Source organism: Stomoxys calcitrans, chromosome 4, assembly GCF_963082655.1.
Source record: "Stomoxys calcitrans chromosome 4, idStoCalc2.1, whole genome shotgun sequence".
Taxonomy (NCBI): domain Eukaryota; kingdom Metazoa; phylum Arthropoda; class Insecta; order Diptera; family Muscidae; genus Stomoxys; species Stomoxys calcitrans.
In genome coordinates, this window is record NC_081555.1 from 203,507 (window position 1) to 229,795 (window position 26,289).

A 26,289-nucleotide genomic window follows, 5' to 3' on the forward strand; every position below is an offset into this window, starting at 1 on the left:
CAGATTAAGCAATCGTGCAATCGATATTCGCGCTGTTTGACAAATTAAACGATATGTTTACGTAGTCGTATTAACTCTAGAACAGAGGTAAAAATTTTAATTGTTAATTTGCGTAAAATGGCTGTCAATATTATTAATGAATGAATGCTAGTAAGCGACAACGTTGTCCTTTGCAAGATAAGCTCAAGTTCAGGTTGGTGACATGATTTGATAAAGTTCTCAATCTTAAAACGGGTATAAGAAGTATTGTTAACAGCAATTGTGGTGAGCATTTTCATTGTTAATAGTTTGTAATTTGTATAAATTACTAACAAAATATATTTTTCATGCCAAAATATGTATAAGGGTCTTAATCCATATTTTTATCCAATTTAACGCTGCTCTCCTTTGTGAGTCGTTGTTTCTTATAGTAAAAAACATACATGGTTGTGCAAAAACGCCTAAAAAGTGACACCAAGCGCACTAGTTTTGCTCAAAATTCCTAGAGAAAACAGTTACTAAAGTGCGCACCTTTGATTTCGCTAAAATTTGGAATATAGAGGTGGGTTAACTCTTAGATTTGGTCCACGGGCCTTTGCCCTACGGGCCATAAACTCCCTCAAAGATACGTGTTGCAACCTAGGCAATATGGATATGAAATAAAATACATAAAGGAGTAGATTGCAAATAGGCAAAAAATGTATCAAAATTGAAGCCGGGAAGGTTCAAAAAATGCAAACAATTTGGCCTGTGAAGGGTCGAAAGGTTGTTGTTGTAGTGTGTCGTGTACTGGGGCGGCAGCCCTTGCCGATGAAAGAATACATCGGGTCAATCCGGTACGTACAACCGGCTGCCATGGGATTGAAGGATCGAAAGTGTTTTGAGATAGTGAACCTCTTAGCCTAGGCAACATTGCCATAAGATAAACATGAGCATTTAGTTTATATTGAACATATTTTCACCATCGTTTTTCCATATTTGTCCCATAAAATAAAAATTTTTAAAATTTTTTTATTTTCATTTGTAATCTACTCTACCAACAATCAACAATAAGTCAATCGCTTTCATTCGATACCCATATTGGCTATGTTAGGAGATTCAAAAGTTTCATGGCCCCATAGGTCCTTCCCGGGTGGAGGTATGATCGCTACCTCCAAATGCAAATTCGATACCCATATTGCATAGGTTAGGAGGTTCAAAGTTTCATGGTCCAATTTTAAGAATTTTTTTTTAAGAATACTATCTTTCGTTTGATATGCATATTGACTAGGTTGGAGCACTTCCAATCGAGAGGGGCTTTCAGTCCCTAGGGGTGTCCAAGGGCGTTTGCCTCAAAAGCGGAGTTCGGATTCGTTTTCTTGGGGTCAACCCACATCTGTATATCAAATTGTAGTGAAATCAGAGGCGCGCCCTATAAAGTAAATTTTTGTCGAAATGGATTGTTTCTGAGTTGATATATGTGATTTCTTTGAACATTGACGGCGATGTGATCTAAATAATTTCGTTATAAAGATGTCGACTAGTACTTTATTTATAATCTCCTTTGTGTATTTGCACCCACCTACCACGTACGCGCGATGAGGTAGCGATCCTTGGTAAGCTCCCTTTTAAGAGCAAGCTCGTTGCAATGCATTGACCCGATGGCTAAGGGAAATGTTGTTTAAGAAATGTTACAACAATACATACCCTTAAAGCTTAAATATTTTCGTTATTGTATAAATGAAGCAAAAACTTCTTGGAAAAAAAGGTAGCTGAATTTAGTTGGTAAAAAACTTCTTGGAAAAAATTAAAAATAAAAAGATGTGCTTAATTTTTAGTTTAAACACGTGTATATAGTAAAGTGTAAATATTACTCGATTTTGGTTTTTTGGCCAAGGAAATAAATCAAGTTGTGCGATTGGTTAAATCATTTGCATCCTGCAAAAAAGTCTTCAAATATTTTGTACTGTTTGAATCATTAGACTCCCTTTTTTTTACTTTGAATCACTGAATATTTAAAATGTACAATTTCTCATATCCCCAATAAATTGAGGAGTTGTGAGTGGAAGGGCCATCTTTTTCCATGTGGCCAAGATGATCACATTTTTCTCCAGGAGCAATTTTGTAATATTTGACTTAGTTGAGAGATATTTTTGGATTAATTCGGTATATAGATAGCTATGTAAGATACATAATGTTTGTTTTTGTGTGTGTATTCTTTGATTGAGTACATTATTTTTTATGCTATACACCTGCATACCATTTGGCTCTGAAATTTCTGGACTCATATTGTTTTCAATAAATTCAAACAGAACAATGCATGCTTTCATTGATCGAGCTAAATTGGGGGTTTCTGGGCCTTTGAGTCTCCTACGTCTGCTTCTTTAGAATCCCCATCAATCTCGAATTCTTCGATACCTAAACTCAAATCTAGTAAAAAGAAGAATCCCGGAAATTTCGACCAAACATGTCGGATGTACGGGTTATAAAGGGTGATTTTTTAAGAGCTATAGGAAAGTTTTTCAAAAACAAAAATTCAGAAAAATGCATGACATCTTTATTTGAATCGATAGTACGGTCCATATAATTTGAAGATTATTTCATTCAATGTAGAACGTGACTGCGCTTCAAATAGTCTATCCGCTTAGTCCAATTTTGGCATACTCTTCCCGACATTTCGCCCGGTATCTCACGAATAAATGCTTCAATGTTGTCTTCCGTTGCGTCAATTGAAGCGGGCTTGTCTGAATAGACATGAGCTTTAACATAGCCCCACAAAAATATTCTAAATGGGTTAAATCGCCAATTGACCGGTCTCGAGCGTGAACTCGCCTCTCAATAATTCCAATGTAACACATGCTGTGTGGCATGTGGCATCGTCTTGTTGAAACCACACGTCATGCAAGTCAAGCTTTTGCATTTTGGGTACAAAAAGTTGGATCTCATCTCGCGATAGCGCTCGCGATTCACAGTTACGTTACGATTCGCATCATCTTTGAAGAAGTATGGTCCAATGATGCCACTAGCCCATAAACCGCACCAAAATGTGACTATTTAGCATGCATTGGTAGCTCTTGCAATGCTTCTGGCTGATCTTCACTCCAAAATCGACAATTCTGATTATTTACGTACCCATTGAGCCAAAAATGAACTTCGTCGCTGAACACAATGAGCGCGCGACGAACTTTCTTAACAGAACACGCATGTTGATACATTAAATCATAGACCAAACTGAAGATGTTCGACTGTGAAACAAAAGACGAAAGGTGCTTGAGATGTTTAAACCCGTGTTGTCAAAAAGATAATAGCTAAAAAATCACCCTTTAGAAGTAAGCATGGTTAATAGAGGGAGCGTCATTGAAGCTGGTAGAAGATTTTAATACTAAATAACTTGATCCTTAACTTTAACCAGATATAAAATGGCGAATTCCCGAATTTTACACGAAAGAATCATGTCTGTGGTACACGGAACAATCGCATGGTCCTGACCATATCGATCCAGCTTCAAATTATCAATTTATCTTTTTGGGGCTTAGCGAGTCATATCGGACCAGCAATTACTTCATATTCATGTATTAGAACATAGATGGTCATACACATTAGCACATAAATTCCTATGCCCGCGGGTATAGGAAAAAAACAGTAGAACACGGACAGTATAAACAACTTCGTGTGGCTTTTTTCGGCTGCCTCTATTGCTAAGCTATTTCATTTAGTTGGTGTTTGATGATGACCTCGTTGAATCTGATCTCACTCCCATGCCGTCTACTAACGTTTCAGTTTGGGCATGGGTTTTTGAGAGAAACTCTTTCATCATGGCGGCGCATTCGACCTGTTCGCAGAAAAGCTTCCAGGAGGCACGTTTGTCGCTCTGGTAATTGTAATGTATTCATTGAGCCGTGTGTAATACACATCCCAATATACTTCCGTGCTCTGTTAAAAAGTCTATGGACCTCTGTTCCAACATTGCGCATCTCCCCGGTCATCCAGGGTTTTTCTTGGGGTTATTTTCTTTCCCGAGGAGGACAACTATCTTCGAAAGACCCCACCAGTACAGTCGTAATCCTGTTGACGTTGTCGTCAATGTCTTCTATGCTTAGACAATCTAAATTATCTTGTTCAAGTAGTCTCCCGAATTTTGGCCAGTTGGTTTTCAACTTATTACGGAAGCTTATCGGATTCGGCGCTGGCTGTGCCATTCTAAACCTAATGTAGCGATGGTCAGAGAAGGAGTGTTCCATGAAGACCCTCTAACCTTGAACCTCATCGATTAGATTTTCCGAACGTATTGTCGCATCTAAAACCTCCCACCTAATCCTTTAACAAAGGTGGTGGTGTTACAAATTTTAAGTGTTATTAGGTCATTAGTGCTCAAGAATTCTGCCAGGGCCCGACCCCCGTTATTCATGATGGTACTCCCCACTAAATGTGATGAGAGTTCGCATCACACCATATTAGTACCTCATTTCCTGTCTGTTTTGCTTTCCTCACCAACCGTTGCAGCTCCGACGTGGGTGGCGGTGTCGGAGAGTCGAAAGGCATATCAAGTGTCTCCTCACTGTTGCATCCCACGTTGACAACTCTGGGGAAAATACATAATTTAAATTTTTGTAAAAAATAACGCAGGTCCTAGGCCGAGTACCAGTGTTAGCATAGAATAACTGGTAGTTGACATGGTTCAGTCCAGAAGCTTTGTTCCAGGTCGTCCATGGCTCCTGAATTAAGGCAATATGAATATTGCCCTTGCTGATTTTATCCATCAGAGCGCGCGTAGTTGTCCCGCTCCGGTGAAAGTTTATCTGGATGACCTTCGAGACATGGTAAAAATATAAGAAAAAATTGACTTATTTTTTTGTCCAACAGCACCAAACCGTTAAAATTCTTATTTAATTGATACAAATATTTTATTTCATCTTTGATTTTGCTGTTGTTTAATAAACCACAAAAGGTTTTTTGATTTAATTGGCATCAGTATTGAAATATTGAAGAAAGGAGAAATATAAACAATACAAGGAAAAAACTGTTAATCTATGCACAACAGACATAGTTATTGAAATAAGTGGGACGCGAAAGGGGCGAGAAGTGGGAAGGAATGTTTTACTTTTCAATCCCCAGTGTAAAGTTGCGAAATCAAAAGCATTTTTAATTGTTATCAGCTCAAATTATTTGCTCGCATTATTTTGAAGAGCTGCTTAGACTAGTGAAAAAAAAAAACACACCCACACACACACACATATATAACAAAAATCAGAACGTTTTAGGGTAACATTATGATGTACTTTGTAAGGGGATCATTTGCAGAACAACCCAAGCGTTCACTATTTTAACAAATGTTTTTGGAGTATGAAGTACGATTCAAATTTTATCGTTTGGAATTTAGATATAGGGCCAGAAAGTTTGTAGGTATGTAGGTGTGGTTTTTTTTGAATATCAAAGCAATGATGTTCTTATTCACTTGGTTGGCGCAGAACACGATAGGAAAATTTGTGGAAACTATTTTAACTAAGAATTAATGCAAAGCCATCTCAAATTTCACTTATCACTTTTTATATTTTGCCTATAATCAGGCCAAAATTTTGATGTACTTTGTAAGGGAGTCATTTGCAGATCAATCTAATATTTTTAACAAATGTTTTTGGGGTATGAGGCACGAATAACATTTGATCGTTTTGATTTCAGAAATAAAGCCGGATTTAACGTTTGCAATTGTGGATATTTTCTGGAATAAGAACAACTTTGTCCCCTACACTTGGCGTGCACAGGATAAGAAATATTGTGGAAAATATTAAAAGCGACAAAACTACAAAGAGACCTTCAACCTACCATCTCCAAACTATCACAAACACAGCAGGAATATATGCAAAGCCATCTCAAATGTCAGTTTTACGTCAATTTGTTGGTACCTCGTCAAATACCTGGGTTCGAGCACTTATTATATTTTGCCTAGCGTGGGCCGTCCTTGTATATATTTTTGTTGCAAAGTTGAATCCTGCTAACACAGATGAGTCTGACAGTATTTCCAATCGTATTAACCAGGCTCTGCAACTTTTGGAAGCATCGCGTCAAAGGAACCAGGAGTTACAGGAGACTATTGACACCATTTTAAAGTTAGTATATTGGTACAATGAAGTTAAATATATATATACATGCATGACTCATTATTTTGTATTTTTATAGAGACAATGTAGACTATCAATCTGCACAGAAGCTGATACAAAAATTGGAATACAACTTGCACAACCAACTAGGAGTGGAAGCAAAAGCCGAATTTCCCATCGTATATGGCAACCCATCGAATGAACCCACATTAGAATATGAGCTACTAAGAAGACGTATTCAAACTAACATTGGGGAGCTGTGGAATTTTTTCAGTAACGAACTGGGAAAAGTTAAGAAAAGTTTTGACCATGGCCCTATTGGAAAGAACGAGGACATCAATAGTGTACTAATTTTGGGAGCGGAGCACAAACGGTCGCTTTTGAGTGACATGGAGCGCCTACGCCAGCTAGACGGATATGAAGCCTGGCGCCAAAAAGAGGCGGTTGAACTTAGTAATTTGGTGCAAAGGCGCATCCATTTCTTACAAAATCCAACTGAATGCTCTCGAGCTAAAAAATTGTTGTGTAAATTGAATAAAGGTTGCGGGTATGGCTGCCAGCTGCACCATGCTGTTTACTGCTTCATAGTGGCATATGCCACAGAAAGAACATTGATATTAAAGTCGAAAGGCTGGCGCTATCACAAAGGTGGTTGGGAAGAAGTATTTCAACCCGTATCAGACACATGCGTAGACATCGGAGGGGCTCGCGCTAACAACTGGCCCGGCAGACGCGAATCTCAAGTTGTGGTGTTGCCAATAATAGATTCATTAATGCCACGACCCCCATATTTACCGCTATCTATACCGGAAGACTTAGCGCCAAGGTTAAAACGTCTCCACAGTGAACCTATTGTTTGGTGGGTTGGCCAATTTTTGAAGTATTTACTAAGACCGCAAAAGGGCACTAAAGCGTTTTTGGAAACGAGTATGGCAAAGCTAGGCTGGAAGAAGCCGATTGTGGGGCAAGTATATATATATATATCTTAATTTATATACATTTGATAAGCCTGAACCTTGTCGTATTAAAGAGATGCCTATTTTTGGTTTAATTTCATCAAAAATGCATGTATTGTTGTAGAAAATGTCCAAGATTTTATTGTGAAACTCTTATGATGACATAAAAAAAAAGAAATTTCAGCACTTTATTGCAAGATAACCTCAAGAAGTTTTAAGTTGCGAAAGGAAGAGTGAAACCAGAAACATGGCCGTATATCTATAGAGAGACAAAAATGCTGTTTTATATGAAAAAAGATTTGTTGATACCGGTGTGTGAGGTTCATTCAAACGATTAACCGTTAGAATAAAAATATTTAGTATATTTGCGAGGAATTTAACACTCATTGTGATCAGTTGTGCTTTTGTTCATCTATAGCTATTTTTTTAAAGTCGTTGTCTTTCCGAACTAACATCGTTTTTGTTTTATCTTTATTGGAATAAATCGTCGCAAAAACAAAAACATACGCTTTAGGAAGTTCATTAGAATGTCCACCTCACCTAGACAAAAAAAAACCCCACACACCCGAAATACGTAGTTATAAAGAGAAAAGTACCTGAAAAGCCAATAAAATTTTAAAAAAATTTCCTGGTTTCGAAAGCATTACAAGGAATCTCTTCTAAACAATCTTTAACAGGGAAGTAATCTCCTTTTCCTATCCTAAAAAGAAGCACAGGCCAACCGTTTCCTAAAAGCCAAGAACCTACTTGGGATTTTTTCAATAGAGTGAACGCTTCATCCCACTCTTAACACCGTCAAAGCATTATTTATAACCGATCTACTCACAAACTCTACCGAAGAAGAAATTGTCTACCGAAGAAGAAATGACAAACGTAGGATGTCAGAAAACCACTAGTTTTCAGTACGGACAGGTAATCAAAATGGCAATTCATGTACTTACCTTTAATTTGTATGACTTTCCTAAGGATGTTCGGAGTTATAAACTGTGCCAAAATTGCATTAAATTAGGGCATACAAAAAACCCTGCAAAAACACTTCAACATAAGAAGTCTGCTCATTGGCAGCACATGACCCTACTCCTTTGTGTAAAATACAAAGCTTCGCTTTTCTACAACGCAGAGAAGTATCGAAGTACAAAATAAGAAGTAAGTGTTTCAAAAATGAAATTCAAAATACGCCAAAGTTAGCTCCATTAGAAAGAAACAACAACTAAACCTATTGAAAATGCAATGGAAGAACGAATAAAGACTTAACACCAAAAATCATATTAACAACAACATCTTACCCACCGTTAGCACTGCACAAGCAGTCCAACAAAATCCCCCTAGACCTACCAGTAAAGAAAATCAAAATAAAACAATACAAAATTCCGACTTATCTTCATCCAATAGCAACAAAACAATTGTACTCAACCAAGAGGGAAATAGCCACATCAACATGGAAACCAGTCTACACAAAAGCCACCCAGAAAACCAAACAACAGATAAAGGGACAAAACTAAAACATTCCCCTCAAAAAAAAGCTTTATGTCCAATTTTGATATCACCCAATGCAATATTAAAGGGCTAACTAACAACTTCATAGACCTTAAATTGTTAATGAAAGATATTTCACCTGCATTCGTTTCAATACAGGAGACACATATTCCATATCAACATCAAGTCTGTGCTCCTATCTCATACCTAATTTCTTCCTAAAACAACGCCAGTTGTCTGCGTTGTCAGACAACCACTCAACTGAACGACCCATTGCATTCATCCAATTGAGAATTTAGATACTAATTACTTCCTATCGCTTTTTCAAAATAATCACACGCCCACCATACTCGTAGGGGATGTGAAAGTATTCCTTGCACTTTATGCGGATCCTGTAAGAGAAACAGACGAGCGACTAGAGGAGGTAAACGCTTTACACTTGCAAAATATGTGCTTACTAAACGACGGGAAACCAACACATTTATCTACTTTTGTTTGCTGCTCGCTCCAAATCCATCCGATTATATCAAGTCAAACTTTGGATGATCTTTACAGCAGCGTGTAAACCTCAGTTCTTCGTGTATGTAGAAAAAATCACTGCTCGCCGTGGGAACTTGTTATAAATGATATCGTTTTCCTCAGGTAACCCAACTGTGGATCCTGGGCATAGTGTTTGAGAGAATCACCGCTGGAAATACCAAATAATAAATCCAAAAACAGACCTTATGCGAAGGTCGAATTTAATCAAGTATCTGGCTGAGAAAAGCTATACACACATTAGTACCCTGGTGTATCTAGTCAAAACGCTTGTTCTTAGCGAAATTGACAATGACCTTTTTCTATTTGGAAAAAGTCCTATTTTAACACTGAAACAAATTAAGTCGGTCCATCACAGCTGCATAAGAGCAAGTATTTATGCGTACCGAAACACGTCAGTAAATATTCTCCTCACCTAAAGTTTTGTCTCTTAGTGAATTTATTGTTAATGTTGATATGGCAAGAGTTATGATAAATAAGAGAGTGACCAGGATACCATCAACATTATATGATTGTTTCCACAACAACATTTTAGATATAAAACAAAAACTCCCGAAATTTAAAACCTCTTTTCCCGCTTGATTTTTCCGATGACTGCTATAACATTTCCCTGTAAGGCTTCTTAAAGAACGTACGCCAAATGAAGTATACCTGCAGCATTTTAACATTATTGGGACAAATGATAATTTTTATTTACTGATGCCTCAAAAAATGCGAACTGTACTGCTTATACTGTTGTTAACAATGGCGGCAAAAATCTCGGGATGAAGTTATAAAACAAATATTCTTTGATTTTTACTGCTGGAGCTGCTGGCATCCTCCTGGCCTTGGATCTTGCAATTCAATCGAAAAAGAAGACTATTCTTTCTCGATCTGTACTTAAGAGTGTTTGTAATATATCCAACTTTTGTTGGAATTCAATTAACAAAATTCGTGACACGTTAACAGGGAACTGTAAAAGATTGAAACTGTGTTGGATGTCTGGACATGTCGGTATAAAAGCAAACGTATTTGCCGACCTCGACGCTAAATGGGTTTGCTCATCTTCCCTACTAGTTGATCCTCTATGGAAAAGTAAGACATAAAACATATATTGAATGTTGAGCAGAATCAAATTTTCATGAGGACAAAGTATCAGCACCAACATTATACTCAAATAAACGTTGAATATGTACGACCGATTTATCCAACAAATATAGACAAAGAACTGTGCAACTTATACTTCAATACTGCCGCTGCTAATCTGCTCAAGAAAAAACTATGCTGAATAACGAAGGAGCAGATATCTTAAAACATCGAAGCGAACACAATATCAGCAGAGTTTTTAACTTCATATCCCAATTAAACGTGATTAAGTAGGATTATACAATAATAGCAATTTTATATTTAGCTGATGACCCCAGTAGCCATTGCATATTTTTTTTCTTCTTACTACTAATCTTATATTTTACAGATATCTTAATTCATCCAAGCGAAGTCTTAAAACATCCAAGCTAAGACAATATCAACAGAGTTTTTAACTTCATATCCCAATTAAATGTGATTAACTAGGATTATACAATAATAGAAGTTAAATATTTAGCTGATGACCTCAGTAGCCATTGCTATTTTTTTCCTACTAATCTTATATTTTGATATAAGTTTAGTATAATTTCTAAAAATCTAAAACTGGGCACAGGTATTTGATCGAATATGACAGTTCGGCTATGAAATAACATTTTGTTTTAGACAATTTGTATTGTTTTGTAATGCCGCGTATTTTCGAAGGTGGAACAACGTTTGAGCCAGAATATTCTTTGACCATTCCCGGCACGTAGAACCGATTGAGGGGAGATCGGGTTTAAATTTGGGCAATTCTCCCCATATTATGCCAAAAATCCAATTTAGGAATTCTTAAATAAATGTACATATGTATATTGAATGTCAGCGTTATTAGTCATAGCATTAGGAATCAATTTAATTCTTTAAAAACTTGCCGAAATGGTCGCTTTTTCGTATAAGTATTAGCTGCTCAGCATGCACCTTACTCCTATATCTAACCATTATCCACCTTTGTAACTTCTGTTTCTATTTATGGTCGCACCTCAACCATTTTCGCCAAGAATGTAGAGAGGTCTAAACAAATCAATGCCCCGATTTCAATGAAATTGGATGAAGTGAAAAACTCAGCAGCACACAAAAACTTTTTGCATTTTTTTTTAATCTGTGAACTAGACGTTGTCAGAACGTGAACGGGTGTGGACGTTTCATTCAAAAAGCTGTTGTTGGTTGCTGAACATTTATGGTTGATCTGATAACATCTGTGTGTTGATTCACTTTTATGAACGAATGTGGTCACTTTTTCAGCGCAGCGCTTGATTTTTTCTATGGATGTATATGTACATCTATCGTTTGCTTTCACTTTGCCCTAAATTCATACATTTTACTCTGAACAATTTTCAAATTTGTCTGCGGAAATTCCATTAAGGAACAGGGGCAACCTTCTTACATATAAATGAATGAGTGCCGCCAGATTCAAGGTTAGGCTCAGTGATAAGGGACATCTTCTTTATAGCCGAGTCCGAACGGTGTGCCGCAGTGCGACAACTATTTGGGGAGAAGTTTTAACTTGCCACACAAAAGTCGCCAGCATAAGGAGGGGATAACCGCTGATATGCTAATCTATGCGCTACGGTTGTCTCCGCACATTTTGCTACACAATTGTAAATTTGCCCACAAACTAAAAAGCAGGGGATAAACTTCTCACATATCAATGAGAGCTGCTCTATTCAAGTTTAAGCTCAATGATAAGAGACCACCTCACAAATGTCGCCAACATTAGAAGGCAATAATGTTCGCTAGGACTCAAACTGAGGCGTTCAGCGGCATATGCGACATAGGCGGACATGATAATCTGGACTCTAATAAGTGGATTCTAATAAATCACATAATTATCGATGTTATACTGGGGCAGTATATGATTTCTAGGAGTCCACCTTGATGAAGAGATTATCATGTCCGCCTATGTCGCCTGTGTTCGAGTCCTTGCGAAAACAACAGATTTTCGTCCGCCAACTTTTATGTTTTTGTGTCAGTAAAAACTTTTATTCTAATTCTTTTAATTCTATTTTAATTCTAATAAATCACATAATTATCGATGTTATACTGGGGCAGTATATGATTTCTAGGAGTCCACCTTGCGAAAACAACAGAATTTCGTCCGCCAACTTTTATGTTTTTGTGTCAGCAAAAACTTTTATTCAAATTCTTTTAATTCTTTTAATTCTATTTTAATTCTAATAAATCACATAATTATCGATGTTATACCGGGGCAGTATATGATTTCTAGGAGTCCACCTTGATGCAGAGATTATCATGTCCGCCTATGTCGCCTGTGTTCGAGTCCTTGCGAAAACAACAGAATTTCGTCCGCCAACTTTTATGTTTCTGTGTCAGCAAAAACTTTTATCAGCAAATCAAAAAGTTAGCAACGAAAGATTCGGCGAACTTAAAGCGCTGTTTTTACGTTCCTTTGTCAAAATTAAGATAGCTTTTGTAAGAATAGAGCTATCCGTTTAAATTGCACAGTTACTTTTATTGGTGTAGGTTGTTGTAGGGGATTGCAAATGCTCCATACAGGTTCAGATTTAGATCTGTTCCAATATATAAATGTCATTCGAATTGAATTTTATGAGACTCTAGGAGCCTTGAACTTTGTCAATTTGAATGACACTAATAAATGCTCCCATATAAAAATGTCATTCGAATTGACTTTATGAGACTCTAGGAGCCTTATATTTTATCCGACTTGGTTGAAATTTCCATTGTAAAGTATTTTTATACCCTTTAACGCCTGCACATAATTCAACTGATTATTTTCTCAAACACTCACATGACATCCCACCACTATGTCCATAAAAGGCTAAAGACCATACACAATCAAATACTCGGGTTTGACTTCTTGACCCATAGAAGCTTACATTTTCATCCAATTTGACAGAAATACTGGTAAGTCTTCCTCCTTCCTGAAGCACTCCATCGGGTCAACCCGGTACATATATCCGGCTGCCATGGGATTTGTAATATGTTGTAGTAACTAGAATGGTCTGAAGAATTCCAATTCGGGGAAGGTTTGTATGGGGGCTATATCTGTTTATGGACCTGTCTGGATGGGAGTGTAAGAAAGAACATTACATGTACTTTGCGTACCAAATGTCAACAAATAGGATAAAAATTGAGGCTTCCCGGGACTCAATAAGTCAAATCTGGGGTTCGGTTTGTATTTATATTAAAATCTGAAAGAAAATTGCCTCTTTGCAATACCCAACGACCTACGTTAATAAAACTATGTGTGCAAAATTTAAAGAGTTTATCTTAACTTGTTCGAACGCAATCGTAAATTCGACAGACGCACAGAAAATGTTGGATCGACTCTGAAATGAAGTCCATAAAACCTGTCGTTGGGGCAAAGTGCAATGTAGCAAAATACGACAGACGCACGGAAAATGTTGGATCGACTCTGAATATCAAGCTCATCATAAAAAGCCCATAAAACCGGTCGTTGGGCCATAGTGCAATGTCTCATATGTATGCATGCGTACGTGACGCAAGCCAAATCCAGCAATTGTTCAACCGCTACACTACGTGTAGCAAACCACAGAAAATGCGTATGGATCAAATCTTACCGTGTATTTTAATACAAAGACTCGGTTTCCCTATAGGAAATGTCAATAGTAAATCTATAGTGACTTACTATTGACTTTGTCAACAGAACTACTGACAAATTGTACCCATGTCCATGTTTTTTGCTATAGACATTTTATTTGAGCTTGTCATTCATTGTAAATAGTAAGTCATTAGGGAATATGTAGAGAGATTGCGGGATATGTGGGGCATTGTTAGTATATGTCAATAGGGACATTATATAGACATGTTTAATCAGTCATTTTTGAAGTTTCGCTAAATTTAAAAATTAGCCAAACAAGACATAAAAAATAAGTTTAAACATCTGTATAAGTCTTTATTTGTTTAAAATATATATTGAAAACTTTTATAAAAAGGAAAAGATTTAGCCTATAACCTATTGATATTCAACATATTTCATCTCGGCTAAAGCTAGGCAAAAGAAAGATAGCATGCATGCTGGCATTGGCGAGGCTTAGCCACTCCCATAGAATCTGTTTCCCCCCAAAATGTTCGTAAATACACATATTTTTTAATTAATATACACTTATTTTCCTTTACCAACTACACAATAAATAATTTAAATATATAAAGTGAACAGCAAAGAAGAAAAATTCCAAAGAATATGTGGGCGATATAAATGATTGAATTTTATTCGCAAAGAGCAAGCAAAATTTTAGGATTTCGGCTATTAAGAAGCTGCAAACTTTGATTTAGGGACATTTTTCACGAAAATTGCGACAAAATGTATGACTTGTACTAGGCGGCCACCTTAGCGCAGAGCTTAACATGTCCACCTATGACGCTAAACGCCCGGGTTCGAATCATGGCGAAAACATCAGAAACATCATTGGTGGTTATCCCCTTCTAATGCTGGCGCCATTTGTGAGATACAATGTTATGTTCATGGACAAATTTACATTACTTGGCGATTTGATGCAGGCAATTTTTTGGAATGGAAGTTTGAACTCAGAGTAAGTGTTGTGCATCTGTTGAAAGCACACAAACTTTTTATCAAGTACAGCTATCAGCTCCAAATATTGCCTAAAGTACCACTTATTCAAGGGAATCAGTTGGAATCGCAAATGAGTCAAATCCGAATCGGTCTTTTTTTTTGACTTCTTCAACCCCTAGAAGGCGCATATATTCTCCGATTTAGCTAAACATGTGCACAAGGATTCTGTTATGACTTTCAATCGATAAAACTCGATCACTAGATTTGACTTGCTGCGAACCTGGAATGCGCTTTAATGAGCCTTTAATTTCAGCTTAAAAAATTATTAGTACAAAGAGCATAACAAATGCTATCCTTGGTGGGAGGTATGTACATAAGATTCGGCCAAGCTAAACATAATACGATTTAAGTTCCATGAACTATTTGTTCTAAAACAAAATGAGATTTTGGTATATTTGTTCATATTAGAATCAATTTTGGAGCAGGAAAATGGTATTAAATACGTCATCATTTCTAACGATCTGCAAATCTATCAACTAAATATTCTACTATTCTACGTTCAAAACATTGTGGAAAATCTCAGCTTTGTGAATCTTTTGAAACTCTTTTAGCCACTCTTTTAAGTCAGATTGTAGATATTTATTTCTTTAGCGCTATGTTTATTGTTTGGATTAATGGTTCGGACCATTATCTCAACATTGTGTTTTTCATTCATATTAAATCTAAAGCAGCTAAGATTTATTTGAGAATTTTTATATTTTCTATTTAAGGGTCCACGTACGCCGCACAGACAAGGTAGGCACGGAGGCAGCTTTTCACAGCATTGACGAGTACATGACTCATGTCGAGGATTACTATTTAACACAAGAGATCAATGGAACTTCTATGGCGAGGCGTATTTTCTTAGCATCGGATGATGCGCGTGTTATAGACGAAGCAAGAAAAAAATATCCCCAATATGAAATAATTGGAGATGCCGAGGTGGCGCGAATGGCTGCTGTCTCCACAAGATATACGGACACGGGACTAAATGGCATAATTTTGGATATACATTTATTATCCATATCCGATTATTTGGTATGTACTTTTAGCTCACAAGTTTGCCGCGTAGCATACGAGATTATGCAAACTTTACATCCTGATGCTGGCCATCGTTTCAAATCGCTGGACGATATATACTACTATGGCGGCCAAAATCAGCATAATCGACAAGTGGTAATACCACATAAACCTAAGAGCCACGAGGAACTCCACCTGAAAGCAGGGGATTTGGTGGGGGTCGCCGGTAACCATTGGGATGGGTTTACCAAAGGCAAAAACACGCGCACGAACCAAGTGGGACTCTTTCCGTCATTTAAAGTCGTGGATAAAGTAGAAACAGCCAAGTTGCCAACTTATCCTAACGTGTAGATACAAAACAACACAAAAAAACAAAAGAAAGGTAAAAATCAGGGTTTCGTTTAAATTATTCTTTTGTATGAAAAATTGCACATTGTTAGTTTGTATTGTCGTATTTTCTTTTGGTCTCTCTAATATTTATCATTTCAAATAAGCACAAAAAGTATTCATATAAGGAACCAAGGACAAATTTAGCTGCAGAAATAGTGCATTCTTAATTACCGAGGCTTTTTACCAAGTACTCGTATACGTGTTTCCATGCGTGTTGCTGGGTTAGTTAATCTTTATTCCAATCAATTTAGAAGCTTTTACTCCAACGTATTTTCGAAGTTTTTTGACGTGAGTCACATTGCGTAAATTTCTTTGTCGCCCATCTGTCCAATCGCTCATGGAATGGCGAAGTGACATCTCTTAGTTAAATCACCTGACACCAATACTATTTGTACCCTCTCAAAACATCGCCAGAGTTATGGAGTATTATCAAAACAGAAAAAAAATAAATATTTTAACAAAATGAACGCACACACAAACAGCCGAAAAGTGTACACAATTTTTTTGTTTGTTTAAAAATACGAACGATTCGACGCCATTCCTAGAGTACTGTGTACGTTGCATGTAGTTGATTTAAATTAATTAACTCAGACTTCAATGCATGAGCATACATACATATGTATGGTTAATTTTCAGCGCAAATACTACTAAATTTTATTTCTTTTTACAAAAATTGACCACAAATGTTTAAAAACGAACAACATGTTTTGGTTCACCATTTATTGCGCCAATCGCAATACTTGATAAAACCCAGCAGTAATCCAAACAAACAGACAGACTATTTTAAGATGTAATAATAATAATAATAAATGGAATCTCAAATGATAGCAATTAACATCCTCGAATTTTAAGCAGCAATATGAAAAATTCATAAGTTTGTATGTATTTAGTTTTAAGAACAGTATTTTAATATTATTTATTTAATTGTAAGTAGCTACAAATAAAACAATTGCATAAATGAAGCGGATGGTGTAAATTAAGTGCATACATATGAATGCAAGTTTTTACAAAACTGCGTTTTAATTTGATTCGATGTAACTGCGGTTTACGTGTTTTCAAAAATGCCATAGACAATCATAGGATTGTTTTGTTGCTTTGGGGGTTTTTGGGACTTGCACTAACAACCACACATACATGATCAGGGAAAATAATTGTTCAGCTCGTGTTTTTTGTTCGGGTAAATATTTGCTGGAGCTTAGGACAACTTCTTATTCAGACATTCGATTTCAAGATTTTTAAATCGAATTATACATCATATCAAATTATAATGCATACGAATCACGAGAGCATCGTTTGTTCGCAATCCTTTTCGATTACTCATCGTCATCGAGAAGCATTTGTTTTTAATCGTTTTTGCATTTCTTCGCATACATAGGAATATATGCAAAATTTTCTTTTTAGAAGCCATTGTGTTGCTGTCCCTATTTAAACACTTGCAACTTGGTAGCCATTTGCCATACACTTTGGGAAGCTGCTAATGACCAAGATTTTATTGTTGAAACTGCTGTTGGCTGGTTTGCTTTTTCTGTATGAAAAAAACACTTGCGTTTTGCACCTCTCCATACTAATCACTTACCTTTTTGTCCCCAAATAAACTTCATGGCCATTTCCTAATGTGTGCCAGAATTTGGGAGGAGAACAAAAAGAGAAATTGATGAATTATTGTTGATGGAATGAATCTATCCTTGGAACTGGAGAAACGCAAAGTATCGAAACGCTTCAAGAAATTTTATTCCGTATAATGGTTAATTTTGTCTTCTTATAGAAAGATCCATCAAGTCAGTACAATAAAAAGCCATTTTGCATTTAGATTAACAAAACAAAGTAATATTGAATATAATATGTAAAGTATTATTTAGCCAAGTAATGATTCTAATTCGCTTTTTGTCGCTAGCAAAGCTGTGGAAAATGGTAGCGATCCATGAATGTTTTTGTATAGACACTTTGTTCGATACAAAAACGAACACATTAGCGAATGCATTGTTTGAGCACGAGCTGAAATTTCTACAAGAGAGAAAAATCCCCAGTAAACAAAACTAATTTTTGTTGCAGTGAAGAATACCCAGCTAAGAAGACAATTGGAAATGAACCTGATCGTAAACGTAGAAGGGGATTAATAAAAAAAACAACGATGAAAGACCAAGTGGTGTCAGGAATTGGAGAAGGAGCACATGGAACTATTTCTCTTCAAAGTAAAGGTATACTAAGTTACTAATCTTTTTATTTAATTTATTAATTCAATAACTAAACCAACAAGGCCTTATAGAGTTACAAAATTGACAATATTAATGCTTATTACTCCATTATGCATATTTTGGGAGAAAACTAATTTTTTCATGTTTAAGCAGAATATATTCTGTTCAGCTATCGGAATTGGTGGGAAAAATATCGAAAAAGGGATATATGGTGGCGATCGGTTGACGAATACCCGTCCAATTGGATGTAGTGCTTTCTAATTAATCCCGTTGAGTATTTTACCTCGTAGCATGAAATTGGTTAACCAAGTGGTTCTCATTTATATGGAATTTATTATAGAAACACAAACTGTACCCGGCATCACTACCGTGGATTAGCTCACTTCCCCAGAGGACTATCTAAGCGTAGGGCGTAGTTACTACAATTTCAACGTGTTTGCATGAATTTTGATATGGAATGTTGTATTATCCATCCGAAAGTCTCTGCTAAATTTGATCAAAATCAAGTTTGATTAGATGGTTAGAAATATAATGGTCAGAAATATAATTTTTTGTATGAGGACAAAAATGTTTCTCATTGACGAGTCGGTATGCCACCTGTTTCCTCTGGCCGCGCCACTGTGCAACGTTTTTACATTGAATGAATAAAAAGTAGCCAATGTAAGATTTTGTTTCTATATCATCCCCAAAGCGCCAAAGATATATAAGTAAGAAAATGTTTTAATTTTAGGTGGATGTTTTGAATTTGCGGAGGCCACCGCCTATGACGCTGAACGCTTGGGTTCGAATCCTGGCGAGACCAACAGAAAAAAAATATCAGGGGTGGTTTTTCCCCTCCTAATGCTGGCAACATTTGTGAGGTACTATGCCATGTAAAACTTTCTCTCCAAAGAGGTGTCGCACTGCGACACTCCGTTTGGACTCGGCTATAAAAAGGATGCCCTTATCATTGAGCTTAAACTTGAATCGGACTGCACTCATTGATATGTGAGAAGTTTGCCCCTGTTCCTTAGTGGAATGTTTATGGGCAAAATATGCAATTTTGAATTTGCTTTGTGTTAATGCCTGAGTTAATTCAAACTACTCCTGCAACGTTGGACTTTTGTTACTTACATATCGTCCCCTTACCCCCAAAAAGTGCAAAATTTTGGTATTTTCAGTTTTTAATAAAAATGGATAACTGATGACTGTTTCCACCTTCAGTTAAAATTTGGAGTCGATAATCCAGGCCGTTATGTTTTTACAACAAAAACAATTTTAATGTAAGTGCCGTTTTAATTTTGGTAGATTAATTCTGTGACAGCGAATGACACTTACATTATTTTAGCTAGACACAAGTACCTCAAACAAATTAAGCAATAATTGCAAAAAATATACAAAAAAATCATAAGGAAACGTTTTATATTTGGAAGTAGAGTACGAATCGGCTGTTTAAAAGTAGGGCCCAAGAGAAATATTGGCCGACCGGGACAGTATTGGACTCAAATTTAAAGTCTTTGGAAGTACAGGATTCACCAATAAACTCATATTGGCCATCCGCGACAATATGGGATGCAAATAAAAGGCTTTTGAAAGTAAAGTACTTAGGTCATATCGAAATTTGGGAACACCCAAAGAAACTATTTGCGATTGGAAAATGTAGGTCACGACGAGTTCAGATAGACATGTATTTTTTGTGAAAATTACTGCTTCTACTGACTTTTAAAACTGTTGTTATTTTATTTGAAAATTATTTTTATTTTTATATGCGAGAGATGGTATAGGAGCTTGAGAAGGGAGAAAAGAAAATAAATATTATTTACAAAGAAAAAGTCCTTATACTAAAAATTGCATTGGGTGAACATACGGCAGACATGTAGCTATACTTTCTGAGACTGTAGTCTTTTTTTCGAGATATCAATAAGTCGAAAGTCTTAATCACTAGTTTGTTAAAGAAAATGTCACACTTAGTAGTGGGAAGGTGCGTATCAGCGATGTGGGCGTAGTCACATACAATTAATGTTGTTCTCAAGAAACTTATGCTAGTAGTGGGAATGGTACGTATGGACGGTGTGGGCGTGGTCATGCGTGTGACCGTTTTCACTTTGAGCAGCTAAATTGGCCTGATGAAATATGTGTTGAATGTCGGCATCAGAAAGATTATCAAAAAAGTGGCGATTTAATTGTAACTCTTCGTTGAGCTGCTTATGATTAGACGACGATGGGGCTGGTGGCAAGTAGCCTGGCAAAAATGTGGATTATAAGAAGGATAGAAAAATGTAAGTAAATACGTTCTTGCAATTTGTTCAAGCGCCTGCAATATTAAAATTTTAGCGCCTTAAGAAACTAAATTGTTTACCTTCGGCTGGTGAGCTTCCATAGGGAGGCAAGAGTGTGTTAGACGGACGATGGACTTCACTTCCTACATTAGGGGGCAGATACAAAACAGGCTTCCATGGCTGTTGTGTTGGCTGCTGCGCAGGGAGTTCGGAATTAAAATGAGGCTCGGGAGTAGGTTGGCTTGGTATTTGAGGTGCTGCTTCGGCGCTTCCAAAATCGGGTCTGTTTTGGTTGGGTGTTCCAGGAACAGGGACAAGTGTGGGAACTTGAGCTGTTACAAAGGTTGTCGGTTGCTGGGGAAGAGGAGGTTGCACATTGACGGGAAACAAGCTGTTTGAGACTGTGGAGGTGGTAACAGCAGGGAAATTGGGTGCGAAGGACGGTATTGCTGAGAATGCTGGCTGGGCCGGAGCCAAGGCTGGTACGTGCGGTGCAAGGGGCAAAGGTACACTCGTCGGTGCCGGGTGCACAAATGAAGTTTGGAAAAATGTCGGCAATTGTTGGGTAGACTGATCATAACTTAAAATAGGTTTTACATGTTGTACTTGCACAACTGAATGTGCTGGTTGTATCGGTACTGGTTGTACCGGTTGAACAGGTGCTGGTTGGACAGTTTCGAACGATTGTGCAGCGGGAAATACACCTTGATAGACATGCACAGGTGTTACTGGAGAGGCTGGAAACGTTTTAATTGCAACATTTGGCCTGTGGTGTGGGTAATTGACACTATACGACTGAACAACCGCACCTCCTGGTCTGATGACGAATGGTGTGGCGACTGAGTTTAAACCTGTCACACCGGCTGGTGAAAACGGAGATGACAATGCTTTGTAGTGAACAGCTGTATTATATTTTAATGCCCCAGGAACAGCAATATGAGCTGCAGATAAAGCAGAGGGAGAAAAGGTTGAAAATGCGGGTAGATGTACACCGCCATAGCCATAATGTGCTGCATAGGACCTAGGCCACGGGTTGGTGTGGGCAGCTAGGGTACCATAGTGAAAAACGCCACGTTTATGCAGTTCTTTGTCTCCTTTCGATGCTGACTCTTTTCTTAGTTCATCTTCGGTGGCATTTTTTTTCAATTCCACTGCACAGCAACCACTAAAAGTTAAAGCAGCCACCAAAGTCAAGGCGAACACTTTCATTTTCACTAAGCTATGACCACGCAAACCGATAGCTTCTCAAAGTCTCACTTTAATGTCGACCCGTTAATTGTTGTTTACCTAATGAAATAGACTTCCTTACTTTATCATGTATTTATAAGCGGGCGTCTTTCAAATCCCAATAAAAGTGACCAAAGAGCCGTGCCACTCCAACCCAGCAAGCGTCTCCAAATAACTTGGTCGCGTCTATTGTACTGTGTCGTTCACACTCAATATGCTATATTTTGCAACTTATGGAGCTCATACGCATACTAAACTTTATGTTTGCAGACGGCAAGCCTTATGCATTTTTGAGCAACATCGAAAACGCAAGCAATAGTTTTTATATTTCAGTTTTGTTTGGTTTCACCCTTTTTGTCCATTTCCAATTCCGTTCACGACCACCTCCGCGCGTCTGCCAAGAGCCAATTGGCATTCATGTCTCATATCGCATTTTTGTTTTAATTTTTATGATTTTATTAATTGCAGTTTATATTAAAATTTGTAGTGTCCAATTCCAACTAATACCAGTGTTCGTGTTAGTCTATATGGGATACCCGCAATGTCCGGCAGTGCACATTTGTTTTGGCCATTCGACATATTGGCAGTACTTTGCGTGAGAAATTGCTTTTTGTAGGAATGCAGTTTTAGCTCATATTTGATACGGCCGACTATTGGCATAAAACCGTTTCTTGCGATCTGAATGTAGACTATTATGCCACCAAAAAATATTTTATTGTGATTTGCATTATTCCCAGATAATAGCATCATTAATTAATTTTCACACGAAAATTTCATTAAGGGAAAAGGGATACATCTCTCATATCACAGAGTGCAGTCCGATTAAAATTTTAGCTCATCGATGAGGGACCTAGTTTTTGTATGCCGGGTGCGAAACAACCAGCATTTCGCAGAGAAGTTTTTGCCAGGCAGGATATCTCTCAAATGTCGTCAGCATTCGTGGGGGATAACCATCGCTGAACATTTTTCTTATGTTTTCGCCGCGATTTGAAACCAGGCGTTCGGTGTCATAGGTGGATATGCTAAACACAGCGTCGCGGAGGCCACAAGGTCATAGTATTGTCTTAAAATTCGTGTGGGATAACCATCGCTGAACATTTTTCTGGTGTTCTCGCCGGGATTTGAAACCAGGCGTTAGGTGTAATAGGTGGATATGCTAAACACAGCGCCGCGGTGGCCGCAAGGTCATAGTATTGCCTTAAAATAACTAATTTGATATTAAATTATTAGAATTGCAAATTGAAAATTTTGCCCATGAACATTCTACTTCGGAACAGGGGCAAACTTCTCACGTATCAAAGGGTGCTGTCCGATTCAACTTTAACCTCAATGATAATGGACCCCCTTTTTGGGGTTCTTTGATAATTATGGGATTTTTAGGTCATGTGAAAAAGAGGGGGCTAAAGCTTGTTGGCTACGAAGATGACATTTTCATCTTAGAGTGTGGTCGTTCGGAGAGCATATAGTATGCTGCCAAGATTGGCCAATGGGCTTGACGTAAACCCCCGAAGGAAAAAATTTAGTACTATTCACCAATATGAAGTAATTTGGTGTGTTTAGGGGACATATCCTAGATGCGGTGGAGCTATCGCTCTCACTTCTGATAGGGCTTCTACAAGCAATTGGAATTTAAGGACTTTGAAACCGCGCCGGTTGACGGTTGTGCGCCTATTATGGCACTTCCTGAAAGGGTTCATGACTATGGTTAAATGAACACTTGACTTGTCTTAATTATTTTCAGACACATAGTCCCTTTGCCATTTTTGACTGCAATAAGGGATTGAAATGGCAGATTGGAGGGAACTTCTTCAGCCAGCCTGGCCCCCATTATTGTCGTGCATGTTGGCTCTTTATCTTCTTCGCTCTAATATCTGCCATTGTACCGCCGTAAATTTTGTATCTGTTTTTCAGCGCTTTTTGAATCTCTTTCGGGGGCGACGCAATAAACCTAAGTTTCCTGAGTGAAGCTGATAGCGATTGAGGTTGTTTTACGCGTACCATTTACAACCTAAGTTTAAGAATCAAAACAGCAGCAAACTCAACAATCAATTTATAAAATATTTATTTTGAAGTTTAAATATTTTTAAGGCGAATTCACAAATGACTTGACATATCAAATTCCATCAGCTTATTAAATACGCCTTGTTCCTAAGTTTTATTAAAATAGATTATTCCTATCAAGCACCGAAAAATACTTATAATTTTAAATATCTACATATATATATACACCAGAAGAAAAAAAGTCGATAAAAATTGGCCCTTTTTGATCGAAATTCAGTTAAAAATGTTCATTTCTATGCAAATTCTCTTATTTAGCTTCGGTCTGTATGTCTCTGCAAAAAATCCAAGTTTTTTAAACGAGCATTTTCCATTCATACTTTGATATTTTAAAGTGGCCGCTGCGCGGTAAATGCGATAGTTCATATAAAAGTTTCATTGTCTGCATGGAAACATTCATTGGAGAAATGTCCAGCAAGGTGAAGAGCGCACCTATAAGTTTTATCATGCGTACATGCGTTAGTGGGTGATGCGATAGGGGTGGGGGTAGCCATATGACTTGGCAGCGAAAGTGCAAAATGCACGTGACAAAAGTACAACGAAAACAAAATTAATTCAATTACCAAATTGGAAATTATAAAATTCGACGCAAGTTATTATGTAACGAAGTTGTTATAGGAAATCAATGAAACGTGAAAAAATTAGTGTACATTTCTGTGTTGACCTTTGTTGGTTCACTTACTTTTGTATGAACATTCATATGGATATCCAATTTTTGATGGAAATACCTACACTACGAATAGTTTTACAATGTAGCTAAAGTTACTAATGGTATTTATTCTACACACAATTGATTTGAGAAGTATAATTTTATGGGCGAAATTCAGAAAACAAATAAATGCTACAATTGACAATTTACTATAAATATGTATTTATGTATAATCTATGTTTTTTTTACGCTATTTATATAGTTTCCATATCCTTCGAAAACCCATTTAATTAAAAAAAAATGATAATAATTAAGGCGAGTGGGTCTGACTGGGAAGTTAAACAGGAGTCGTGAGGTCCCAGGTCACAATCGGGACACACATCCTGCACGTTGACATCAATCCTTGCTCTGCAATGGTCGAGGAAGCTGCATCTGCCGGATTGTTACTGAGCCAGAACTACTGTGGATGAGGTTAATTTCTTGGGGTGCGATGAGTGACAGTCGTTCTCCAAGGCTTTTCACCGCATCTACTACCGTGTCTGCATGAATGTCGCCCAGACCCGCCTTATAAGCCGCTTGATCTAGAGGTTCTCTCTCGTATCGTTGATCTTCGCTGTAGATCATAAAGATCCAATTTGAGGCTTCTGGCGGGTAGACACCTATCCACAAGATGATGATTTGGACGATTCCTGTGATAACAGCTCAGAAGGTGTTGCATAGACAGCATGTAATTATGTCTTCTTACAGGTAGGATCTTTGTCTGCTGATGAAGGTGGTCCACGTGAGAACCATTGCAGTTCGAAGAGCGGCATTCTGACAGAAATGAATATTATTCCACAGCGTGTCACATAGCTAAGGAGACTACACTGGCGCTACATATCTTATCACTGACCGGCCAATTGCTTTGAGCGTGGTCAACAAGGTTTCATTGTCAGCACCCCATAAATACCAATAGTAACTTCTGGGACTTTTGATGGTCGGAATTGTCACTCCATCGACATCATCACCCCATAAATACCATTAGTAACTTCTGGGACTTTTGATGGTCGGAATTGTCACTCCATCGACCATCATATTTAGCTCCCTACCCACCTCATGCGTGTATGTAGTGAATAATGTGGCTGAAGATTTAGGTTAGGTTAGGTTAGGTTGAAAAAGAGGGTGTGGATTTTAATCCGCCCCATGCCACTGTGGACATACACATAAGCCAGTAATCGGCTTGTTGTGCGCTCTAAATACTAAAAAGAAATCTCGAAAAAGAAAATCTAAGTTAGGAATTCGGTGCTACTTACAAAATCTTTAATTGTTTGTCATGCCACCCCCTGACATTGGACATAGGAAATGCTCCAACGTTTCATCATCTTCCCCACGTGCTAACACTTGCCGCACCGATTTTGCATAAGTGAGCTCGTAGTTCTATGTGTCCCGTTATGACACCAAAACCTATACTGACCTTCTTACTTCCTTTCAGTCATAGGCTCGTCCTGTCACGACCCGCATCACCCCATAGGATTTTCGTCGAATGTTTCACTGTTCCATAGTGTTACGTGCGCGTTTGTCGCCCACGCCCTTAAATCAGAGTGCGTTGTCCCGAAAGGCTTCGGATTAACCAAGTTTATTGACGGCAGTTCTCTGGCGTCCCCCCTTACACCGCCATGGCCCGGCACCCAAACGATGCGGATTGTGCCATCCTCAGAGAAGCCGTTAATCTACTTCTTACATTCCAAGACTGTTTGTGACCTTACCGTCCTGGTTGTTGTTGCCCTTATGGCCATTTTACTGTCCGTAAAGATGTTCACACTCGACGTTTT

The 26,289-nt window shown here is 37.6% G+C and overlaps 2 protein-coding genes across 4 annotated transcripts; one reads left to right on the top strand and one right to left on the bottom strand.

Moving 5' to 3' along the window:
• The first annotated feature begins 55 nt into the window (after positions 1-55).
• Positions 56-17,103, top strand: LOC106088110 (alpha-(1,6)-fucosyltransferase). Of its 3 annotated transcripts, none has more exons than XM_013253429.2 (4): positions 56-87; positions 5,638-6,065; positions 6,136-7,020; positions 15,413-17,103. In XM_013253429.2, the coding sequence occupies exons 2-4, from the start codon at positions 5,833-5,835 to the stop codon at positions 16,050-16,052; spliced, it is 1,758 nt and encodes a 585-aa protein (XP_013108883.2). In that variant the 5' UTR covers positions 56-87; positions 5,638-5,832; the 3' UTR covers positions 16,053-17,103. The 3 variants fall into 3 exon arrangements, with proteins under 3 accessions (XP_013108883.2, XP_013108881.2, XP_013108882.2); XM_013253427.2 differs by having other exon boundaries at positions 61-264; XM_013253428.2 differs by having other exon boundaries at positions 61-193.
• A 3,204-nt stretch (positions 17,104-20,307) lies between these two features.
• On the bottom strand, positions 20,308-21,753 carry LOC106088103 (endosialin-like). Its single transcript, XM_013253415.2, has 2 exons — positions 20,625-21,753; positions 20,308-20,507 (listed from the first exon to the last, which is right to left on the bottom strand). Exons 1-2 carry the CDS (start codon positions 21,751-21,753, stop codon positions 20,308-20,310), a joined length of 1,329 nt encoding a protein of 442 aa, XP_013108869.1.
• Positions 21,754-26,289: the final 4,536 nt, after the last annotated feature.